At 44.2% G+C, this 24,195-nt stretch overlaps 2 protein-coding genes across 3 annotated transcripts in view; one reads left to right on the top strand and one right to left on the bottom strand.

Moving 5' to 3' along the window:
* The window catches only part of SDHC (succinate dehydrogenase complex subunit C), a 34,144-nt gene extending 25,655 nt beyond the window's left edge, over positions 1-8,489 (bottom strand). The window contains exons 1-3 of one of the 2 annotated variants that reach the window (XM_021682045.2): positions 8,459-8,489; positions 2,389-2,445; positions 706-807 (exon numbers count right to left, since the gene is read on the bottom strand). In XM_021682045.2, coding sequence (XP_021537720.1) covers positions 706-807; positions 2,389-2,445; positions 8,459-8,478 — 179 coding nt within the window. In that variant the 5' untranslated portion in view covers positions 8,479-8,489. The remainder of the gene's footprint in view (positions 1-705; positions 808-2,388; positions 2,446-8,458) is intronic. The other variant, XM_044915888.1, reaches the window with a different exon arrangement.
* Positions 8,490-13,396: 4,907 nt separating this feature from the next.
* MPZ (myelin protein zero) lies at positions 13,397-18,616 on the top strand. Its single transcript, XM_021681875.1, is given in 6 exon segments — positions 13,397-13,506; positions 16,065-16,231; positions 16,497-16,710; positions 16,938-17,073; positions 17,213-17,273; positions 17,391-18,616. Coding segments are annotated over 6 exon segments (939 nt in total). The 5' UTR covers positions 13,397-13,439; the 3' UTR covers positions 17,685-18,616.
* The last annotated feature ends 5,579 nt before the right edge of the window (positions 18,617-24,195 follow it).

The following is a 24,195-nucleotide window of genomic DNA, read 5'->3' as shown; positions in this document are numbered from 1 at the left end:
ACATAATCACAAAGGTCCTTACAACTGGGAGAGGCTGACAGGAAGGAATGGAGAAGAAATGTGACAATGGAAGCAGGGTCGAAGTGGTGGGAGGGAGAAGAACACCATCCATCATTGCTGGTTTTGAAGATGGAGGAAGGAGGCCACAAGCCAAGGAACTCAGAGTAGCCTCTAGAAGCTAGAAGAGGGTAGGAAACAGATTCTTCCCTTGAACCTTCTAAAAGGAATGCAGCCCTACCAACACCTTAATTTTAACCCAGTGAGACCTGTGTCAGACTTCTGACCTATGGAACTCTAAGACAGTAAGTGTGTTGTTTTAAGCTACAAAGTTTGTGCTAACTTGTTACAGCAGCATTATAGGACTGATGGAACATCATCTCTGCACTTGATCTTAAATCATCTGGACATGCTAACAAGTTGGGAATGTGCATAAAGCTATACAGGAATTCAATGTATTGTTTCTATAACATTTATGTAAATTTGAAACTGTTTCAAAATAATGTTTTTCAATTAATGGGAATTACATTTTGACCCACCAGAATTTTCCAAATGGTAGTTCTACAGGATAAATTACCCTCTAAGGACAGAAGACAGAAAATAGTCTTCTTATATAAAAGGCCTGAGGGAAATAGTCAGAGACGCAATGGCCCAACCTCCAGAACCTTCACCCATTACTTCTAGACTCCCCAGTTCCAGAGACCTTACCTGTAGATAGTGATATGAGGAGACAGAGGACGGTTTAAATCAGTGTTCTTATTCCAGAACCTCTCCATCTCTTCCTTGGCTGTGGTTCCCAAAGGAACAGCACTAAAATAAAACGAGAAGCTTTTAAAATGATTAAAAGTAAACTTGGCTTAAGTTTTTACATAACAAAAAGTTAAATAAAAAAAGCTAAGCTCTAAGCTGGGCTGGATGAGCCCACTGCAGAAGGAAAACATGTTCATCCACTCCCCTTGTCCCTATGCCAAGTCTGACACAGTTATTAATAACCTCAATCACCCAGTGAGGTCATATCAGAGGAGAGAACTCTTCTTTCTAATCCCCAAACACACAGGTCCTGCAACAGAAGCTCAGCTTCTTTCATGCTGCACAGCAGAGCAAGGACAATATTTCAAAACCATTTACACAAATGGATCACCCTTTCCCCAGGCCACGGGTGCTGTCTCCTACATCACCACCTGCTCTCATCTGTTTTGTCAAGACTCCCTCCCTTTCAAGTTCTCAAAAATCAAAAACTGGATCAGCTCAGTACCTCTGAACAGTTTCTTGGTTTCCCTTGTCACTGGGTTGGGTTGAGGCCAAGTGTTGAACAGCTGTGTTCAACAATTTATTATGTACCCATATTAAACATGACTCCATCCTCCTCAAGAAAATATAACCTACCCATAGATTACTTACTAATTACAGAAAGAAAAGAACAGTAATTTCATAGTGGAAAAATACCTAGCAGACATTCTCTTATTCAAATGATCACATGCCCCCTGATGTGAATGTAACAGAGAATATACATCACTTAAGTATTACTCCTGACAAAAATGGGTAAACTGACTCTAATTATAGGAAATGGTCAGACAAACCCAACTTGAGAGACAGTCTACAAAAAACTGGCCTGTATTTTTCAAAAATATCAGTGTCACAAAAGACAAAGGAAGGCTAAGAAGCAGTTCCAGATTAAAGGATACTAAAGAAATATGACAAATAAATACAATGTGTGAGCCTAATTAGCTCCTGGATGGGGAACAGGAAGACTGTATTTCTATAAAGTACATTATATTGGACAAAAAGAAAATCTGAAAACTAACTGTATGCTGGATAAAAGTACCTCAATGTTAAATTTCCTGAATTTGATAATTGTGTTTGTATAATTATACTGTTATATAAGATAATGTTCTTGTTCTTAGAAGAAGTATTTAGGAGTAAAGTGTCATGGTGTCTGCAATTTCATCTCAAAGAATTCAGAGAAAATACTAACAGTAATTAAATATACATCAGCCTTGACCACACTAAATTGTCAATATTAGACCAGGTTTGACCAACAAAAATAACAATTTCATAAAACACAACCTAAAATACATAAAACTCTAAGCAAACACAGCAAAATGTTAAAAACCGATGAATCTAGGTGAAATGTATATAGAACTCCATTGTACTATTCTTCCAACTTTTCTGAAAGTATAAAATATTTCTCAAATTTAAAGTTTAATATTCTTATCCATCCTTCTATTACCAGATGAGAAAAATAGTGACCACAATCATTAAATTTTCAGCCAACCATCTGCAACTTCCTTCTTTCATACGTACCCCCAAAATCCAAACCAACAACCCACTGCTGTTCCCTGAGGGAAGAAAAGTTAAGTCATAATGACCTCCACAAATTTAGAAACTTACTTTCTGATAGAGAGCCGAGGACTAAGGTGGGCACGGAGGCAATGACGGCCAACATGTCTGCAAGAGAATAAAGAGTCAATGGGGGGGGGCGCCTGGCTGGCTCAGTGGGTAGAGCCTGCAACCCTGAATCTCGGGGTTGTATCCCCCAAGCCCCACGTTGGGTGTAGAGATTACTTAAAAATAAAATCTTTAAAAAAGAGAGAGAGAGAGAATGAAGAGTCAACACACATTTAGAGATCAACCTCAGTTTATCAACTTCTCTATTTCTGTACCATGTTAGATTTAGGAGTGGAGGGAAAAATTAGTAAGATGAAAACAAGGACAGTATCAATGTCCTTGAGATTATTTTTTAGCTGGAAAACTACAACTTTAAATAACTGGAGAATAATCACATATATAACCTACAAATCAAAATAACGTTTTAGCTGAACATGAATAATACAAGATAAAAGAATAATCAGTTGATAATGTTCAACAAAGAATGTCATTTTTTTTAAAAGTTAGGTGATGGTTAAAGGACAGGGGTAGGGGCGCCTGGGTGGCTCAGTCGTTAAGCGTCTGCCTTCGGCTCAGGTCATGATCCTGGGATCAAGCCCCGCATCGGGCTCCCTGCTTGGTGGGAAGTCTGCTTCTCCCTCTCCCTCTCCCCCTGCTTGTGTTCCCTCTTTGGCTGTCTCTCTCTCTGTCAAATAAATAAACAAAATCTTTAATAAATAAATAAATAAATCAGTAAAAGACAGGGGTAAATAAGAACAAGAATAAGAATACACCTTAGTTAACTGCTACAAATGGGTGAATTAAGAAGAATAAGGAGTGGGGCGCCTGGGTGGCTCAGATGGTTAAGCGTCTGCCTTCGGCTCGGGTCATGATCCCAGGGTCCTGGGATCGAGTCCCACATCGGGCTCCTGACTCAGCGGGGAGTCTGCTTCTTCCTCTCCCTCTGCCTCTCCCACTGCTCATGCTCTCTCTCTCTCTCTGTATCTCTGTGTCTCAAATGAATAAATAAAATCTTAAAAAAAAAAAAATTAAAAAAAAAAGAAGAATAAGGAGTTTGTGGAAAGAGGGTTCTAAATATTAAGCTATCATTTTAGGTACTACCATCAAGTTCCAGACAAGCTGAATGAACTTCAAGTCAAAAAGTCTCTAATCATGCAAAAAGCATGGGAACGCAAAGATTCCCCTGACCAGTGAAGAGTTACGTGAGGAGGATACACGTTTTCTACCAAAAAGTTGCTATTTTTGAAAGATATACATCAGTACCAAAACTGCTTTTCAAGTCTAAAACTAAGATGTGCCCAGGCATTCTATGGAAAGTGAATTTAACTGATCCAGAGTTCACACAGCATTATGAAAAAACGACCACTACACCCCTTTATTCACATTATTATATAAAATCTTTCCAAAAGTATTTAAGAAAGTTACACGAGTGGGATTAAAATTAAAAATACATCGATTATACAAAAGTTTACATATATCTATTATATGTAAGGCATTGTGCGATATAAAATCTCCTTGAGATCCAATGATCTTCTAAAAAAAAGCTCATGGTGTCCCCCACACCACTGATACTAGATGCATAAACAGTTCAAAATCCCTATGCTTTACACTAGGACAGTAGAAGGGTCCACTATTTGAAGGCAAAATAATCCAATCAATACTTCCTTCAGCTCTTCCTTCTTTCCAGCTTTGGAGGCAAGAGGTGAATACTGACATTGTGTACCCAAGACTCCCAGAAAGGAGAAGTGGGAACAAATGTCTTCAATCAATTGAAGCAATTGTGGCTCTGGAGTTGCAGGGCATGCATTCCTCACACCAGGCTAGGTCCAGTCACCCAGCTACCCGGCAAGAGTTTGCAGATGTGGGTTGGAATCTACAGCACTCTCTGTCTAGTTCTATTGTTTCCCAGACAAACACCAATGTAAGCTTTCCACAAGGCCCTAACAGAAACTAGTTGCACCGACTCCATAGCCTTATTTGAAACATGACAAAAGTAGGTATCTATCCTTGCCTTTCATGTGAAACCAGGAACTCTGAAAAGTTCTACCAAGGACTTGGGCTTTATATGTTATAGCTAAAAGGTAATAGTACTTTATTTTTAAATAACAAGCCAGAATGTATCATTCTCATTAGTATTGGTCCCTTCTAAATACAATACACATGTCTACCCAAAAATGTAATCACTGCTCAAATCATTTCTGAAACTCTTCCCTGGACTAGGGCAACAAGTGATGCAGAAAGAACATTAAAATAAAAAAGTCATATTGGAGTTCCAGTTCTGCATAAGTTGTGTAACTTTACAGAATCACTGAGCTGCAGCTTTTTCATTTATGAAATGGGATTGATAAGACCTACCTGATTGGTCGCTGGGAGGATTACATAAGAATATGTACAGAAAGGCATTCTCACTACCTCAGCAATATCGCCCATATACATAAGATATTACTAATATTTCATTGGTCTCCCCAAGGTCTTTAGAATTCACATCATATTCTTTTTAAAACCCTCAGTGGTGATAAAAATATTCATCTGCTGAAAATGGATTTGACTTTTGGAAAAAAACAGAAGTTATTCAAAGCCAAGTCTATGTGATCAAACTAAATAAAACCATTTTTGGTCCAAAACAAGATGTGACTACAATATAATGAGTTTCTCTTATACGACCTCTAAACTTGATCTGATGGTATGCCAAAAAAGTTTTAGAAATAACTGGGGTAAGGGCGCCTGGGTGGCTCAGTCGTTAAGCGTCTGCCTTCGGCTCAGGTCATGATCCCAGGGTCCTGGGATCGAGTGCCGCATCGGGCTCCCTGCTTGGCAGGAAGCCTGCTTCTCCCTCTCCCACTCCCCTTGCTTGTGTTCCTGCTCTCGCTCTCTCTCTCTGTCAAATAAATAAAATCTTTAAAAAAAAAAAAAAAAAGAAAGGACTGGGGTAAGAGCAACACTAAAATAGATGTATAACTTTGAAGGACAGGATGACAAGCAATCTTTTGTATACAAAAGTTCTCATTAATGGCTCTTAGCACCCAACCTACTCCCAAGCTACAACAGAAGACACCCCTGATTTCTTCTTGTCTCTCACCCCCCATATATATGCGAGGCATCACCCAATCCTATCAGTACTATCCAGGAAACTTCGGTCCATTGTTTTAGTCCTTATCCTTTTCATTTCTCACAAAGAGGACTATAAGAAGAGCTCCTCAACTGGGCTCCCTAGCAACTCTCTCTTCCCTATCATTCAATATTACCAAAGCTAACTTACTGAAAAATAAAGCTGATTTCACTGCTCTTCTACCCCAAAGTCTTTTAACAGTTCCCTGCTGCTTGCAGTATAAGGTCCATATGATAGCCAAACGAGGCCTTTCTCAACACAGCCCAAACCAACTCTCTGGACCCATTATCCTACAAATTCCCTTCAGCCCCTTATATGTCTACCACACCCAATATTATACTACATACACCCAGACGGAGGATGCCTTCTTAGGACCACATGCCTTTGCTTGTGCTGTAGAGTGGAACCTCCCTCTCTGATAAACTCATCCTTCAAAACCCAACAACTCCTAGATGGCGACTTCACCGTTTCTTTAGCCTTACTTGCACCTTCCTTGCTTCTACACCACTTCTTCATAACTCTATATCAACACCTATTATGTTGCTTAATAATTAATCTATTTACTTATCTCCTATGCTAGCCTGAGCTCTTCAAGGATAGGACTGGAATGCTTTGTGTCTAGAACACCTACAATAATGTCTGACACATAGAAGAGGCTCCAAAAAATGGTTTGTAAATGAATATGCTTATTTTAAAAAGCTGTCTTATATATTTAAAGTTAGACCTCATTTTTAGAGGTGTTTCACATGTAGCATTTTATATGATGAGCAACGTGCAGATAGTTAATGACTTTTGGTGACTTTGTGCTTAAGCAGCATGAACTTTATTAGACAGAAGCCTAGCTGTTCTTAGCTCAGTTCTCTATCTCTGTCTTGGCTTTGGCAAGTCATTCCTTGAGTGAGTGCCAACAGAGCTTGCATTACTCAGCAGGTTATTTATTCCTGGCTAGTCTGTGAACTGTTTAGGGAGTATACAAATTATAGAGCACTATTCAAAAGCCATGACATACAGTACTCTGAGAACTAATAATTTTTAGTTAGCCAAGCATTAAAAATGTTTAACCAATACTTATTTTAAGTGGGCCCAAATTATTGCTATTTTCATTCACAAATGAGGAAACCACAATTATGGAATCAGTGACCTTGACTTGTCCAAAATAAATGGAATTCGTGACAATACCAGAACTAGAAACCAGCTCCTAGAATTGCCTAGAAGGTATTTTCCTTTGAGGCTAAATCAGCACATTATGAACAGTTCCAAATCCCTGTAGTGAAATGGAATTTGACTCAGAACTTCAATCAGAAAAAAAAATTTGGGGGGGGGGGGTGCGCCTAGGTGGCTCAATGGGTTGGGCGTCTAACTCCCAACTCCCGTCCAACTGATTTCAGCTCAGGTCATGATCTAGACTGAGCCCTGGGACTTCGACCAGCTCTGTGCTCAGCAGGGAGTCTGCTTGAGATTTTCTCCCCTCCCGCGCACGTGCCTGCTCTCTCTCTAAAATAAATCAATCAATCTTAAAAAAAAAAATTTTAATTCCCTATGTCCCCTCTTCAGAAAGCCCTTGTGAGAAAAGAAGAGAGAGGTACCCTTCCCATGAGCTTCAGATTACTTCTAATGAAAAAGAAGTCTATTTCTTGCCATTGAATCCTAGTGGTGACCATACTACACAACTCAAAATGATACTGTCTGGACATACTTAATGAGTATGATAATTGTCAGCTTCTAAACAATAATCCTGAAACTCCTAAAATGAACTATTTAGAACCAATATGATCATTTCAAGCTAAATGTTAATTCTACCAAAAGTCCCTGACATCTACCAAAATGTGATATATCAAAGAATTCAAAATCATTCAATTATGGTAAAACTACCTGGAATAAAAAATGCAGTTCTGGCAAGACTGGCCCTGGCACACCTTAGGGAAAAAAGAAAAGGAGGGACAGGGAGAAAAATGATCGATTAAGATAACCCATTCCTGATCTCAACTCCCAAGAGGGATCGTTTTGTCACAGAGAAAAACTAAATAAAGTCCCTCTATTTTTATACTGGGTGACTGAAGTGGAAAGAGAAATGAGAAGACATTTGGGGAAATCAGGAATTAAATCTCAACAACATTAAAACTAACTTTCCATAACAAATATTTTCCAAAAATAGGCCTGGCACGAAACTAAGCCGGCATTTGTACCAGGAGTGTCTAAAGTCACTTAAGTCGCTGTGTCTAGAAAGGCTCTGAATAGAGAATGGAGCCTAGAAAGAGGACAGCTCAGAATGGAAGAAAATCTAGGGTACTTCTCCGGACAGTGAATGACCTCGTATAGGAAAACTGAGACATCCGCTCCCCCTTCCTTCTCTCCCCAAGTAAAAAGAGAAACTAAAATTGAATTCCCTGGGCTGCTGTGGGGCACTAGAGCCACCGCTATGAGCGCTATTGCTAATCGCCAGCGCGATAGGGATCCAAGGCTTCCTGTCCCCTCCGCCCGGGGCCCGTTAGGAACTCAGTGCACACTCATTGCCAGCAACTAGCGTTTGCAGAAGTTATAAGCAAAGACAAAGCACACCAAGATCCCTCTCCCCGAGGCCCAATTCCTGAATAAGACCTCGCAGTCCTAGCGGATGATCCGCTGACCTCGAAATCGTAACTTTACTCTCTCGGAGCTTGGCTCTGGGTGCGGCCCCGAGAGCCATCTGGGGTGAAAGTACTGGAAGTGGGGGGAAGTGGAAAGGGCGACAACCGTGCGACCCGTCGGTAGGGAGTAGGGACGAGATAACGGGCCAGTGACCCCGAGTACGGGAGCGACTGGGGAAAGAGAAGGGGCCCTAGGATTCCACAGCGCGCGGCACGCACACCCGTGGGCCCTTTCCCTGCCCAGGCACGGGACACACAGCCGTCAGCAAGACGTAAGGGGCAGTGCAGACCTCCCGAGGGCCGCGGACACCGACTCCCAGCCCCGGGCTAAAGTCACCTCAATAGGAGCGCAGCCATCTTGAGTTCCGGTCTGGACGGAAGTGACGCCCAAGGTCCCACCGCCTTAGGGCGGGGTCTCTATCACGTGACAACACCAGCTCTTTATAAAGGATGGGGAGTGGCTGGGTTGCAGCTTTGTTCAGACTCTTGGTTTTCTCTGGTTGACTCCTCTCTGCCCGGTCTCCTTCGGCTGGCTTCCACCAGAATTTGCCAGGGGTTCGGCATAAATGGCGCGGACTCAGACTCTACAGTGTGCATTTTACCTGTGAACATAATTCATTTTGTTTCGCACTACTGAACATCTGATTTGCCCTGATTCTTCACCAGGGACTCCTCAGTCTAGTTCCGCTCCACCTCCTTCCCCCGTAGGCCGGCCAAGGCACCCAGGGAAACGGGCACCCTCCCATTCTAGTGGGAAGCTTCGCCAATGCAGAGATACACAAGTTGAGACCCAAGTTGAGGAAGGAGCGTGAGAACGATGCAGACCACCATCTCAAGACCAGGGAGCCTCCTCTAACCACCTGGATTAGCTTTGTGCCCTACAGTTCCTGGGCTTGAGCTGCCGCCTGAGCTGGACGCCCACTAGTCAAACACAACGCTCTTTTGTTCCTTGTTTCAAGGCTATGTGGATGACACCCACAGCTAGAAGAACCCGGGGTGGGGGAAAGCTTGCTTTGATTTTTAAACACACACACGCACACACGTGTGTGTGTACATATATATAGTTTTGAGGAACCCAAGCACTGCAGTCAATTGCAGAGCACTTGTGACTTAAGGAAGAAAAAGGGAATGAGAAAGGAATAGAAAATGAAAAAGTTCTTGAGTCTCTTTTTTTGTGGGGGGTAGGAGTGAAGGAGACAGCCTAGAGCAACTCCTACAATAAAACATTCAGCTACATTAATATTCAGATCTCATTTATATTTAGCACTCCTGCACTTCTTTCAGGATTTAAATAGCACAAATTCACTTATTTCTTCATCAAATGAAAATACTATTTTGCATTTCTATAATACTTGACAATGAAAGCACTTTTATAGACTTTTGGACTGGAAGAGACCAGAGAGGCTCTCAGACCTGATTTTCTGTCCAGTGCAGGGATCTCCTCAGCAACACTTAGGGCCACTGGTGTTCAAGACTCTGCTGTAACACATTCAGTAATAGATACCTCAAAACTCAAGTTTCATTTAGTGAACAGCTTAATCATTAGAAAGTTGTTATGTTAAAATATAGTTTTCTGGGGGTACCTGGCTGGCTCAGTCAGTGCAGCATGCGACTCTGGATCTTAGTGTTGTGAGTTCAAGGCCCACGTTGGGTGTAGAGACAATTTACAAATAAAATCTTTAAAAGTAAGAAAATAAAATACAGTTTTCTGCTATTGAACTTCCCGTCATTGATCCCACTGTGGCCCTCTGGCATTTCACATTAACAAATCCAATGAATGCCTCTTTCACTTAGCTCTTTAAATAATTTCATTTTATATATGTATATAAGTTATATATATTATATATATGTTATATATATTTTATATTTTATATATATTTTTATATATATAATGTTTAATTCTCATTCCCTTTTTCTTCCTTAAGTCACAAGTGTTTTGCATATATAAGTTATATATATATAAAACTTTAAAGTTATATATATAACAAAATATATATACTATATATATAGTTTTATATATAAATAGTTATATATATTTATATATATATATATAATCTTTTGCCAGAGTATGTGAAAGTGCTATAGGGGATTCAAAGATACAAACATGTAATTGTCCTCAAGAAGCTTATAGCCTTAGCAGAATTAGTAAATAAATAAATACAACAAAGAAAGTAGCAATCCCATGAAAGAAAGTATAGGTAAAAGGGGTGGGTCGATCAAAGTAGAAAGTGATTATTTGCAGCTGGGGAGGTGGGGTTAGGGAGGTGTAATTGACTACAACAACATGCTGTGAACATTTACTGATGATTTTGCCTGTGGAGTTTATGATCAAGTCCGGTATTTAGAGTTCCACAATCCAAACCCAATACCAATCACAGAACCCACCATCCCCTATGTAAGGAGATGACAGGTAGGTACCAGGAGCCTGGGGCTTTACGGGTGAACCTGCAGTGGTCCCACTGCGGGAACAACAGTGGCCTCTCTCCTCAAAGTAACCTGTAGGGCCCATAATTGATGGAAATTAATCACATTGAAACTCAAACAAGATATTAAGTCAAGCCCCTTATCACCAGGGTTTATCTTAAAAATAAGCAGGAGGGAAAAGCAGAGTCTAGCCAAGGCCTGAGGTCAGAGAAGGAAAGGGGAAGAAAGAAGGGAAAACATTTCAAATGGGAGCATGAGAGTTTCAGTGAAAAAAAAAATCATTTCAGATAATCCCAAGGAGGGAAACGAAGGAGGCAGCAATCTGCAGTGCCTTGGTCTGAATGATTTTTTGGCCGGATTTGTCTTAAAACTCAGCTCTGACCATGTAGACATCCATAACCCCACATATTACTCCTTCAGGAAATTCTTATTGTTAGGAGTTAGTTGGACAGGTAGTCAGGGCCAGGGTCCCCAGCAAGAAAGTATGGAGTCAGGACAGCTAAAATAAAACAGCACTAACACCCTGTTTTGCAGTTTAGACAGGACCACACTAACGTTCTGCTTTGACACCTTTGCAGGAATGACTTCTGCAAATTGTCTGAAACTAAGGCAATTAACCACAAAGCATTTGTCTGTATCACAGGGCAAAGGGCAGTTAAGACATTAAACCCCCAGATGTCAGCAAAAAAAGACCATCAGCACAGAGACGTTAACCTAATAGGTAGACAGATACATGACCAAGGCCCTGATTGGCATGACTCAGCACACCCTGATTGCTTAAGACAGTTCTGCAAAAGAGCTCATAAAAACCCCTAAACTTAGACACTCCGAGGGCAACCCTCTCAGGCCCCCCTCCCTCTTTGGGAGCTTTATACTACTGTTCAATAAATTTTGCTTTGCTGCCCACCACTCTTTTTTTTTTTTTTTTTAAGATTTTATTTATTTATTTGACAGAGAGAGACACAGCGAGAGAGGGAACACAAGCAGGGGGAGTGGGAGAGGGAGAAGCAGGCTTCCCGCAAAGCGGAGAGCCCGACGCGGGGCTCGATCCCAGGACCCCGGGATCATGACCTGAGCCGAAGGCAGACGCTCAACGACTGAGCCACCCAGGCGCCCCTGCCCACCACTCTTCATCTGGTCTACCTCTTCATTCTTTGAAGTGGCATGATGAAGAACCACAAGCACTAAGGGGACAAAAATCATGTAACATTATGATGTACCAATTAAACCCACCCTCTTTTGTCTGCCATTTAGTGCCCTTAACTAATTGGCTTCAACTCTCCTGTACAGACTTGTTTCAAGTTCCCCCAAATCAAGTCAAAGTGGAGGGCACAAGATCTGCCTTGAATATGCTCAATACTTCACAAACTTACCCAACACACACACACAACACACACACACACACATTTTCCTACTTCTTTGTTTTTGCTTTTGCTATTCTGCCTAGATACCTTCACTACCCTTTCCATATCTAATATTGCCTTCTACATACAACTCCCCCTTCCTCTGAACTTCATTTATTTTTTTTTTTTTTTATTTTTTTAAAAGATTTTATTTATTTATTCATGAGAGACAGAGAGAGAGAGAAACAGAGGGAGAAGCAGGCTCCCAAGGAGCAGGGAGCCCGATGTGGGACTCGATCCCAGGACCCTGGGATCATGACCTGAGCCGAAGGCAGACGCTTAACCATCTGAGCCACCCAGGCGCCCTGAACTTCATTTATTTTATTTCCTTATTTATTTAGGGCTCCACACTCAGCGTGGAGCCCAGTACAGGGCTTGAACTCACAACCCTGAGATCAAGACCTGAGCTGAGATCAAGAGTCAGACATTTAACCAACTGAGCCACCCAGGTGCCCCAGTTTACTTTTGTTTTTAATCTCTGTTACATAACAATCTCCCTGACGTTTGTGAAGTATTGGGCATATTCGAGCAGACGTGGTTGAGCCCACCTTGGTATTCTCAGCATTTTGTTCTTCTCTCTGCTATGGCAAGCATCATGGTTTATTATATTGGGTTATTGATGGGTTCGTCCTCTGCTCCTCCCTTCTCTGTACCCCCCCCAACTAGATTTTAAACTCTTTCAAGGAGAAACTTAATTTTTATTCCTCTTTCTGTTACCCACATACCCATACTTTACATATAGTTGGCACTCAATACAATTTTGTTGCCTTGTTCTAAATTGACATGGACTTAAACTGCAGTGTGAGGCATTGAAAAATTCTCTGATGAAGAGGGAAAGCTCAGGGGATTCTTCCCTGGATATTTTCCAATGGGGAAAAGCTCTATCAGGGAAGAATCACCCAGGATGCAGGGAAATGGAAAAAAAAAAGGGACTCCCAAATGACCTGGTCATCTCAAGGAGCCTGTAATGCAACCCATAGTCATAAAACAAAACAAAACAAAACACAAAAAAACAAGGGACATCCCATTTTCAAGTTCTCTGGGGGACCCACTCTCTGGTAAGGAAGCTACAGAGGAATCCCTTCCCTGAGCCTTAGGATTTAGGTTCCCCTGCCCATCTATCCCTCAGAGAAGTGTGTTTATGTCCCTTTTTCTGTCCCTCTCCCTCTCAACCCCCCCACCCCAGCATTCCAGCCCAGGGCAGGGGGAGGCCAGCAGACACAAAGCCCTCTGTGTATGGGGTGGTATGTGTCCCCCCCCACCCCTCTACCCAGAGGACACAATGCCCCTTCTGCTCCCTGTGCTCTGCCCCCCTCCCCACCACCTCTCAACTGCACATGCCAGGCTGCAATTGGTTACTGGCTCAGGACAGCCCCCTCATACTGGCAGCCCAGGGGATTTTAAGCGGATTCCAGGAACACCCCGCTCAGTTACTTGTCCCCCACTCTCCCAACCCCGCAGACGCTCCGGGCCCTAGCCCCTGCCCCAGCTATGGCTCCTGGGGCTCCTTCATCCAGCCCCAGTCCTATCCTGGCTGCGCTGCTCTTCTCCTCTTTGGGTAAGTGGAGCCGCCCCAGGCTGGGGGCCCTGGGGCTCAGGGTGTCTCTCAGCAACCTTCTCACTGCCTTTGCTGCAATCCCCACTGCAACCAAAGACTGAGCAGGAGCAGGAAGGTGATATTATACTCAGGGGGGTGGGGGAAATATATATATATATATTTTGGAGGGACGCAATAAAGGTGTTCTGTGAAGGGAGAAGGTAAAAGAGTGTAGAGAACTTCCCTGAGGTGGACCTGACTGGACCCAGACTGGAAAGTAGTAACATGGCCCCAGAGCCATGCTGAGGGCCTGGTGGGAAGCGGTGTTATCGCGTGGTAGGGAATAGGATCAGACACCTGGGTTCTGGTCCCTACTCATTCCCTAGTAGTGTGTGAGGTACTTAACCTTAGTTTCCCTCAACAGAAAAGTCAGGGAATGTGATCTAAGGAAGGAGCCCAAGGTTTGTGGTTCCAACTCCTCCAATCCTTTGTCTCTTGGTGCCTCCATTTCTCCCTGTGGATCCATTGTCTATTATGTGGGTGAGTGGAGTAGAAGGGAGATTCTATGAGATTCTAAGATCTTGTCCATCTAAAGTTGTCTTCCTTCAAAAGTTGACCAACCCCTTCTTTACCCCATGGCAGATGTTGGGCGAGCAAGAGGAGGTCAAAGTAGGGTTATTCGAATGGATGCTTCCCTTCTCCAAACTGCCCCAAAGCCTAGTACCATAGATAAGCAGTAGGCAAACTGAGGGTGAGAGAGAACTGCTCAGAATATCCAAGGTTCTCTGCTCTCAGCTCTTTGAGTCCTAAACCCAGAACCCATACTCTTCTGGGTGTTGTACTGGACTACTCTGGGACACCCAGAGAAAATGTTAAAGATAGGGAGTTAGAGAAGGTTATAGTGAGGGAAATGGGGAGAGGCAGTCTTGGAGAATAAGGAAGAGAGTTCTGTCCCAGAACCTGTCCCACCCATAGAACCGTTGAGCAGAACTGAAGGGCAGTGGTGGATGTTAGAACAGGAGGAATAGAAGTTAGATCCAATGAATAACTTTCGTTGCTGCATTTGGGTTTCCCAAGAGAGCTCTAAGAAGTGAGTCACTGATATTGCATGCTGAGGTGGGAGATTTGAGACTATGGAGCAGGAGTGGGGGGGGCTAAGGGGTAGGGGGTGGCATAAGCCCCCAGCATTGGTCAGACAATGGGTCCCTGTTTGTTTGGTTGCTTCCTCCCCCTCCCATAGAACAAAAGGGTCTACAGTTGCCCCCACCCAGGGCCAGCCCACACACATAATCTCCCTGGAATGGCCTTCCTTGTGTGGGTGAGTCTTGGGAGTGGCACTGGGCCAGAATGGCCAAGAGGAGGGTGAGGAGGGTCAAACCACAGAGGGCTCACATGCAGAGTCATCTGAGCTCTGGGCTCAGGGGTCTTCCTCTGTACCCAGCTTCCCCTGAGAGGGGTACAAGATCCTTCTCTCCCTGACCTCCCAGTCAATAGCAAGCTGTATGGCAACTAGGGATTCAGCAGTGAGGACAGTTGAGCCAGGAAAAAACATTCTTTAGTTATTTTCATTTTTTTGCAAGAAATTTGAGTTTGTGATGCTGTGAAATACTATACAGCTGTTAAAAATAAGATTGATCTCTATGAATCAACATGGGAAGCTCCGATCGACCAACCGATAGATAGATAGATGATATAGATAGATAGATAGATGATAGATAGATAGATATATGATAGATAGATAGATTCTATATAAATATTCTTTTTTTTTTATTCATGAGAGACAGAGCGAGAGAGAAAGGCAGAGGGAGAAGCAGGCTCCCAAAGAGCAGGGAGCCCGATGCGGGACTCGATCCCAGGACCCTGAGATCATGACCTGAGCCGAAGGCAGACGCTTAACCATCTGAGCCACCCAGGCGCCCCTATATAAATATTCTTAAGTGAAAAAAACCAAGTAGAATATGATGCAATGTATGTCAAAAGAAAAGAAAGATCCATAAAACAAAACTATTTCATATAAGCACATGTACATCTTGAGTTTGTTGAGTTTATATTATTTTATACTTGATACATAGAAAACGGTTACGCACTAAATTGATTAACAGTCAATTGGGAGAGGGGACTACAGGAAAGGAGTTGGTTGGGGGGGGTGTGTTAAGAGGAACTCTAGCTTTATCTGTATGGTTTGAGTAGTTTATAAAAAGAATGCAAAATGTAGTACTGTAAACTTATAATAAATTTTAAAAACCTTAAAGCCTACATCTAAGGGGTGACTTAAGAGTTAAATACTGACCCAAAGGGAAAGTGAGACGTGGAGACAGAATCCAACTTCTGGAAGTCCTCCAGAGAGGTCTGTTACTGCTGATTTCATTTCCTTTAATGAACATGCTAAAGAGCTTGAACCAACACGGTGTTCCCACCCAGTTATTCAGTCAGCCCAGAGATTTGGGCTTGAGAGTTGATCATTGCTTCCCCAGCTTTGCTATGGCCTCTGACTCAGCTCTCGACTTCCTATTGGTGTCACTTCCTCTATATGCCTCACTGAGCACACCTGTGCATCGGATTCCCCTCTCTGCTTGCAGTGCTCCCCCCCGCCCAGGCCATTGTGGTTTACACGGACAGGGAGGTCCACGGCGCTGTGGGCTCCCGGGTGACCCTGCACTGCTCCTTCTGGTCCAGTGAGTGGGTCTCAGATGACATCTCCTTTACCTGGCGCTACCAGCCCGAAGGGGGCCGTGATGCCATCTCGGTGAGTGCCTGCCGGGGTTGGGGCGGGGGGTGGGGGGGGTTGTCCCGGAATTGGATAACGAAAGGCTGGCTTCGAAGAACAATAGAAAAGAGCACTTGGGCAAAGGAGGGGAGATCCTTCAGGAGCCATAACCCTACGTTTGGCAAGGTAAGCGGCAATCTGACTAGGGCCCATCTACATTCTCTCCCCACCCCCAGCTTCCCTCTCCAGCTCAGGATCCCTTACCCTGAGGCTACGCTCACATACTTCTCCTCATTCCTCATAGATCTTCCACTACGCAAAGGGACAACCCTACATTGACGAGGTGGGGACCTTCAAGGAGCGCATCCAGTGGGTAGGGGACCCTCGCTGGAAGGATGGCTCTATTGTCATACACAACCTGGACTACAGTGACAATGGCACCTTCACCTGTGACGTCAAAAACCCACCAGACATAGTGGGCAAGACCTCTCAGGTCACACTCTATGTCTTTGAAAAAGGTGTGAGGGCGTCTGGGAATACGTGATGGGGTGGGTATCAGGGAGGCCTGGGGGGCTGGGGGAAGGGGCAAAACGCCTGGGCAATTGTCCTTCAGGCTCTGGGAGGGTGGGGGAAGGCAGCCTTGGCTGAGAGCTGTACATCCCCAACAGCAGGCGACAGGTGTGGGGTAAGACCCAAAGGGGCATGGCCCTGCTCACTCCTTTACTTCTTTTCCCTCCCCTCCTAGTGCCAACCAGGTACGGGATAGTCCTGGGAGCCGTGATCGGGGGAGTCATAGGGGTCGTGCTGTTGCTACTCCTGCTTTTCTATGTGATTCGGTTCTGCTGGCTACGCAGACAGGCGGCCCTGCAGAGGAGGCTCAGGTAAGGGGAGCCTGCTGCCCATCTGGACAGAGACGCTCCAGTGGGGGTGGGGGGGCAAAAGGAAGAGGAGGCTGTAGCTGCTCTGGAGGGGGCTCCCGCCTGGAGGGGGGCAGACCGACAGCAACCCCTTTCCCTGCAGTGCCATGGAGAAGGGGAAATTGCATAAGGCCGCGAAAGACTCGTCCAAGCGCGGCCGGCAGGTGAGTGGGGGCCGGGGCCCGGCCAAGCTGGGGCGCTGCGGGGCAGCAGTGAGGGGTGGGGTGGGAGGAGTCAGGCCCCAGCAGACCCGGCCGCTGACGCGCGACCCCTCCCTGCAGACGCCAGTGCTGTATGCCATGCTGGATCACAGCAGAAGCACCAAGGCGGCCAGTGAAAAGAAGTCCAAGGGGCTGGGGGAGTCTCGCAAGGATAAGAAATAGCGGTTAGCGGGCCGGGCGGGGGGTCGGGGGGCAGGTCCGGAGTCCACCAAAGGTTCTCAGGTGGTGGTCATTGAGATGGAGCTACGGAAGGATGAGCAGAGCTCGGAACTCCGGCCTGCGGTCAAGTCCCCCAGCAGAACCAGCCTCAAGAACGCCCTCAAGAACATGATGGGCCTGGACTCAGACAAGTGACCACCCCCCGGGCCCTGCCAGAGCAGGGGGACCTGGGCTCCTCTTAGCCCCCGTCTAGGTGCTTTCCTCCTTAGCTCCCCAGCCCCCGCCCTGCCCTCAGCAGCCTTTGAGATGTAAGTTTCATTCCAAACTTCATTCCCCGGCACTTCCTATTTTCCCCCACCTTCCTTCCCCTGCTTGCTGGGAGCCCAGGGCCTGACCCTACCCTTCACCAGCCCCAAGGACTGTGTGTTTGGTGCCTGTCCCTCCGGCACCGAGAAGAAAGGGACCTTGATACCCTGTGCCTCAACCCCAGGCCACCTGGCCTTTCCCTCCCTTGCACCACCCAGCGTGTCCCTCCCTCCGGCTTTCCTTTCTGACCCTCCCTCCCCTCCATCAGGTGGCCCAGCTCCATACTGTGTCCTCCCAGCTAGCTAACATCCAGATCGTCCAGATCAGACTCTCCTTCAGGGTTTATTTAGGTTGTTAGTTATTTTTTATTTTTTAATCCATTCTTTTTTGTTTGTTTGCCTGTACCCTCCCCCCATGACTGAGTACCAATGACGTCATGTGGTTTTTGCAATTCCCCACTCCCCATTATATCCTTAATGGAGAGCCAGCCCAAGCAGAGGGGCCCCTGATGCTCAGTCCTCAACTACAGGATTGGTGCCCCTGACCACTTTGGAGCACTGTTCTGGGACTCAAGGTCATGGGGAAGGAGAGACAGAGAGAGGCAAAGAATCCTCACAGGTCAGAGGATTGAGGAGGGGCCAAATAACCCTTAAGAAATGGCTTTTAAGCAACCAAAGAGAAAGGAGAAACAAATGGGAAATGGGGGGGGGAGGGGAGAGGCTGCACTCCCAGCCATAGGGGATTGTTAGGATTTTTCTACATTCTGTATATTTCTTCACAAACCCCCCGTGTCCTTAAATGTTTAATAAACACTGACATTTCCAGAAGTTCTGCCTCCATCTCCAATTTCCTCATTCTCCTGGGAATATCCCCACCCCTTATTCCATCCCCAACCTCCTACCTTCTCCCATCCTTTCCCTCTCCCACTCTTCTTCCTCATCTACTGGTTTCAGTTAAGAATTTGGCTTTATGGTATGGACTTCCATAGTAGAGTGGAAAAAAACTCTGAAATCAGCTGACAAGACACACTCAACAAATACCCAGTGAGCTTACATTATGTGCTATTACACAGGTTAAAACACGGACTCCCTCTTTGCCAGGATCTTAATTTTGAAAATATGTCAGCCAATCACTAGCTGTGTGGCCCATGGCTAGTTCTTTGATTTTGGTAAGTCTGTTTCTGCATTAGTAAATTCAGATGATACCTGCCCTGCTTAATTCCCTGGATTTTTATGAGAACCACATGAGATCCTGTATACGGAAACCTTTGTAAACTATAAACTGATGTGCAATGAAGATATTAGGGATCAGTCCTTTAGAGATGTTTCTATATCCTGCCTAAAGGATTACACTTCACAAACTAGCATAAATCCCAGACCTATAAACACACACACATACAACTGTAGTTGGTTCACTATCTGAGCTATGTTCTTAATAAATCATTACCTAGGTTGTTGGTATGCTAATTTAAGTACACCATTAATATCCTGAAATACTTAGATGATTGTGGAAAAATGTATATATATATATATATCATTTTCCCTGGGGGGTTCGGGGGGGGTCACTGATGGCAAAAAACAAGACTTCCACAAGTCATCTCTTCACCTTATTAAGAGGTTAAAGATAAGATTTTATTAATTTTTTTAAAGATTTTATTTATTTATTTGACAGAGAGAGACACAGTGAAAGAGGGAACACAAGCAGGGGGAGTGGGAGAGGGAGAAGCAGGCTTCCCGCTGAGCAGGGAGCCCGATGCGGGGCTCAATCCCAGGACCTTGAGATCATGACCCGAGCCGAAGGCAGACACTTAACGACTGAGCCACCCAGGCGCCCCAAGATTTTATTTTTTTTAAATATTTTATTTACCTGAGAGAGCGAGAGAGAGAGAGAGAGAGAGATCACAAGCAGGGGGGAGGGGTAGAAGGAGAAGCAGCCCCCCCCTGCTGAGCAGGGAGCCCCCGATGCCACCGACCCAATCCCAGGACCCTGGGATCAGGACCTGAGCCGAAGGTAGACGCTTAACCAACTGAGCCACCCAGGCGCCCTAAAGATAAGATTTTAAACACGAGCTTTGCCAAAGACCAGAGTGCTTCCATTTACTTCAAGAGGTGTCTTCCACTTTCTTAAAAAGAAAAATTAAAAAAAAGAAAAAAGAAAAATTAACCCAAATTCATTTTAATATAAAGGCTAATAGATTCCACTGGGTAAATGCAAATCAAAACTACAGTGAGCTACCGCTTCACCCCCATTAGGATGGCTACTATCAAAAAACAAAACAAGGATGTAGCAAAATTAGAACCCTGTACTCTCCCGGTGGGAATGTAAAAATGGTGCAGCCCCCGTGGAAAACAATATGGAAGTTCCTCAAAAAATTTAATATAGAATTACCATATCATTCAGCAGTCTACTTTTGGATGTATACCCAAAACAATAGAAAGCAAGATCTTAAGAGATATTTGTACACCCCTGTTCACAGCAGTATTAGGCACAATAATTAAAATGTGGAAGCAACCCAAATGTTCATCAATGGATGATTGACTATTATTCAGAAAGGAAGGAAATTCTGACTTATGCTACAACATGAATGAACTTGAGGACACTATGCCATGTAAAATAAGCCAGTCACAAAAAGACAAATACTATATGATTCCACTTATATGATGTACTTAGAGTAGTCACATCATAGAGACAGAAAGTAGAATGGTGGTTTCCAGGGGCTGGGGGGAAGACGCTTAACTGACTGAGCCACCCAGGAGCCTCCCCCCACCCTTTTAAAAAGATTTTATTTATTTATTTATTTACTTATTTGAGAGAGACAGAGAACATAGATTACTTTAAAATCTTAAAAAAAAATTAGAGATTGAAACAACCTAGAAGACATCTTTTGTTTGTCCCACATGATATGTATTTGTTTATCTAAATTAAAGCTACATTTGATTGTCACAGGGCAACAATCATCTTAAGCTGAATATTGTTCCCCCGTCCAGGTGAGACCTGCATTCTCACTACTCATTTCCTTACCTGCCTGACCACTCTTAATGTATGAATTTGCTACCCTGCCTTAAAACATCCAAGAAATTGGACTAATATTTATGGGTGGGAGTGAGGTTGGGGTAGGGAGGCTACAGTCAGACTACACACACAGAGCTCTTCACAGCTCCTCAACCAGACCACAAGTCATGGTGCTCATCTCTGGCTACACTGTCTACTCCTCAAACCCAGCCATAGTCCCACTGAATATTCTGTTACCTAAAGACTACCTTGTGAAGTTAATGTCTAACAACTTCTATGATAACATAAATATGAGAAGAAAGAGATTAATAAAATGCTTAACTTAGACAAATAAACATATCTAAAACAAACAAATAGAAAATACGTCAATTCAGTCCTTGTTTCTGTGATTGGTCAAGAAGCCAGAGGGGCGCCTGCGTGGCTCCGTCGTTACGCGTCTGCCTTCAGCTCAGGTCATGATCTCAGGGTCCTGGGATCGAGCCCCGCATCGGGCTCCCTGCTCAGCGGGGAGCCTGCTTCTCCCTCTCCCACTCCCTCTGCTTGTGTTCCCTCTCTCGCTGTGTGTCTGTCAAATAAATAAATAAAATCTTTAAAAAAGAAAAAAAAGCCATAATTGTTTGTCTAAAACAAGCAAATAGAAAATATGTCAATTCAGTCCTTGTTTCTGTAATTGGACAAGAAGCCATAATTGATATTTAGGAACTGCTTCCACTACTCATTCTGTATTTCCCCTGCCCTTAGCCAGAATCCCAGATAGTCAGGGTTCTTTACCTGGTAAAGTGACCCAAACTTCATTTCCGACTCAAGGTCTGAGCTCTCAATTGCCCCGCCTTTTTTTGGTGCTACATGTTTCTATTAACATTTACTATAAGGCATAGAAGTACTAAGTGGTGCCCAGAGAATCCCCTGGGTTCCAGAAATAGCTCTCCAATCCCAGTGTGCACCAGCAGCCCAAATTTCTTCTAGGTTATCAGGATCAATCACACCAGCCAGTTGAGTAATCCTTGAACCTCTTGGTTCCCAGATGACCAAGTGATAGTCTCATCTTCCAGTTCAATGGAACAATTGTGTTCGCTGGTAGAAACATTCTCCCTCTGGGAAATAAGTCCTTCAAACCAGCAGAGCTCAAAGTTGCTGAGAGAAACAAAAATTCTGTGACGGGGTTAGTAGGTGTAATAGTGAAAGAGCCACGCTACTTCCACCCCATGACGTCTGAATCCTATACTCTGGCTGTGGGGAAGACGACACCATATAATGGTCTCTGATTCAAAGCATCTATTGGCATCTGGTAAGACAGAGCTCCGTTCTTCTAGTGTTGTCTCCCAACCATTGCTGTGAGTCTTCAGTAAGCCCTTCCATGTTTCAAATAGGCATCTGCTTCTAGGTGATGGAGTATATGGTAAGACCACTTAATTCCATGAGCACAAGCCCATTATTGCACTTTCTTTGCTATGAAGTAGGTTCCTTGATTAGACAGAATGCTATAGGGAATGCTACAACTATGGGTAAGGCATTCTGTGAATCCACCAAAGGTGGTGCTGGCAAAGTATTATGAGCAAAGAAGGCAAATCCATGTCCAGAATATGACTATTTCAGGGAGGACAAATCTATACACCCCCTGTGATGAAAGAGGTCCAATATAATTAACCTGCCATCAGATGTCTGGCTGGTTCTCCCAGGGAATAGTACATATCAGGGGCTCAGTGTTGCGCTCTGCTGCTGAGATGTTAGCATTCAGCAATTGTATTAACCAGATCGGCCTTGATGAGAAATCTATGTTGTTGAGCTCATTCACAGCCTCCAGGCCTACCAACATGACCACTTGGTTCAAGAGACCATTGAGCAAGCACTGGGGTGAACAGGGAAAAAGGCCTTTGGTGGGCATTCACCATCTGAGCCCATTCTCAGCATTTTGTTCACACATCTCTTCCCCAGACTTCCTTGCCACCAGTCTTCCAATCGTTCTTTCTGGCTCTGACCATCCAGCCAAACCGTTAGTAACTGCCCTTGAAGCAGGGTAGATCTGTACCTCTGGCCATTTCTCACTCCAAAGAGTAGACAACCAAATGTGAGAAGAAAGAGATGAATAAAATGCTTAACTTAGACAAATAAACATATCTAAAACAAACAAATAGAAAATACGTCAATTCAGTCCTTGTTTCTGTGATTGGTCAAGAAGCCAGAGGGGCGCCTGAGAGAAGTTTCCTTCACCATTGTCCTTCAGTGTCACTCCTGAGGGAGCCATAATGCTATAGCTCTTCACTTTTGAAGTTTGTTTATTGATTCATTTTAAAAGAATTTTTTTTAAGTAGGCTCCACACTGGGCTTGAACTCATAACCTGATATCAAGACCTGAGCTGAGATCAAGAGTGTGCCACTTAACTGACTGAGCCACCCAGGTGCCCCTATTTATTTTTTTTAGTAATCTTTGCACCCAATGTGGGGCTTGAACTCACAACCCCAAGATCAAGAGTCACATGCTATTCCGATTGAGACAGCCAGGTCCCCCTTTAGCTCTTCACTTTGGGGTGGTACCAGCATATAAACCAGGCTGAAGTTTGTTTGTTTGTTTGTTTCTAATTCCGTTGACTGGTCGTGCACCGAGGAAGAGGGGGCAATGCAACTGGAGCAGTGTCAAAGGATCCTGGGTCACCTGCTCTTACAAGTTACCTTCTGGACGTGTTCAAGCTTGGTTCTTTATATACAGCTTCCATTAACGGTAAAATGCTGTTGTGTATACCCAGTCTTATCGCTAGGTGGATGAAACAACAGCTGGTCCATGATGGGAAGCTCAGGTCCCATAGTCACCTGATGTTCTCTAATCTTTTCCTGCTTAGCTCACTCAAGGGAGCTGAACGTTCCACCCTGGCCCATAAGCCAGGGCTGTGGATCACACACGATTTCTGAATGCAGGAGACCAATTAGGGGGCAGAATAAAATGCGAGTTAGGGAGTCAGAAGGGCCTAAAGTTTTAAGGGAGTTTTTTAACCCCTCTGAACCCCTCTCAATTTATTAAATGGGTGTGATATTGTATAATTGTTAATGAGAATCAAGGTGTGATCTTGACATTTATATTAAGAAATACATCTTTGGTCTTCATCCTGTTTCTGGCATAGAGCTCCAAAACTCTTGGAATTTCCTAATTGATGAGAACAATAAAGATGTCATTTGATATGTTAGTGAGGTGACATGTGGAAAGCCCCTAGATAACCTAAAGATGGTGCTGGATGCCAGGAGAAGCATCCGCGTGATTAGAGATTTGGAACTTTCTGTCCCATCCCCCTGACCTCCAGGGAGGGAAGGGGGGCTTAGAGGTTGGATCAATCACCAATGGCCAATGAGTTAACCAATCATGCCTGTGTAATGAAGCCTCCATAAAAACTTAAAG

This window comes from Neomonachus schauinslandi, chromosome 6 (assembly GCF_002201575.2).
Source record: "Neomonachus schauinslandi chromosome 6, ASM220157v2, whole genome shotgun sequence".
Classification (NCBI taxonomy): Eukaryota; Metazoa; Chordata; class Mammalia; order Carnivora; family Phocidae; genus Neomonachus; species Neomonachus schauinslandi.
This window is presented reverse-complemented; position numbering and strand designations above follow the sequence as displayed.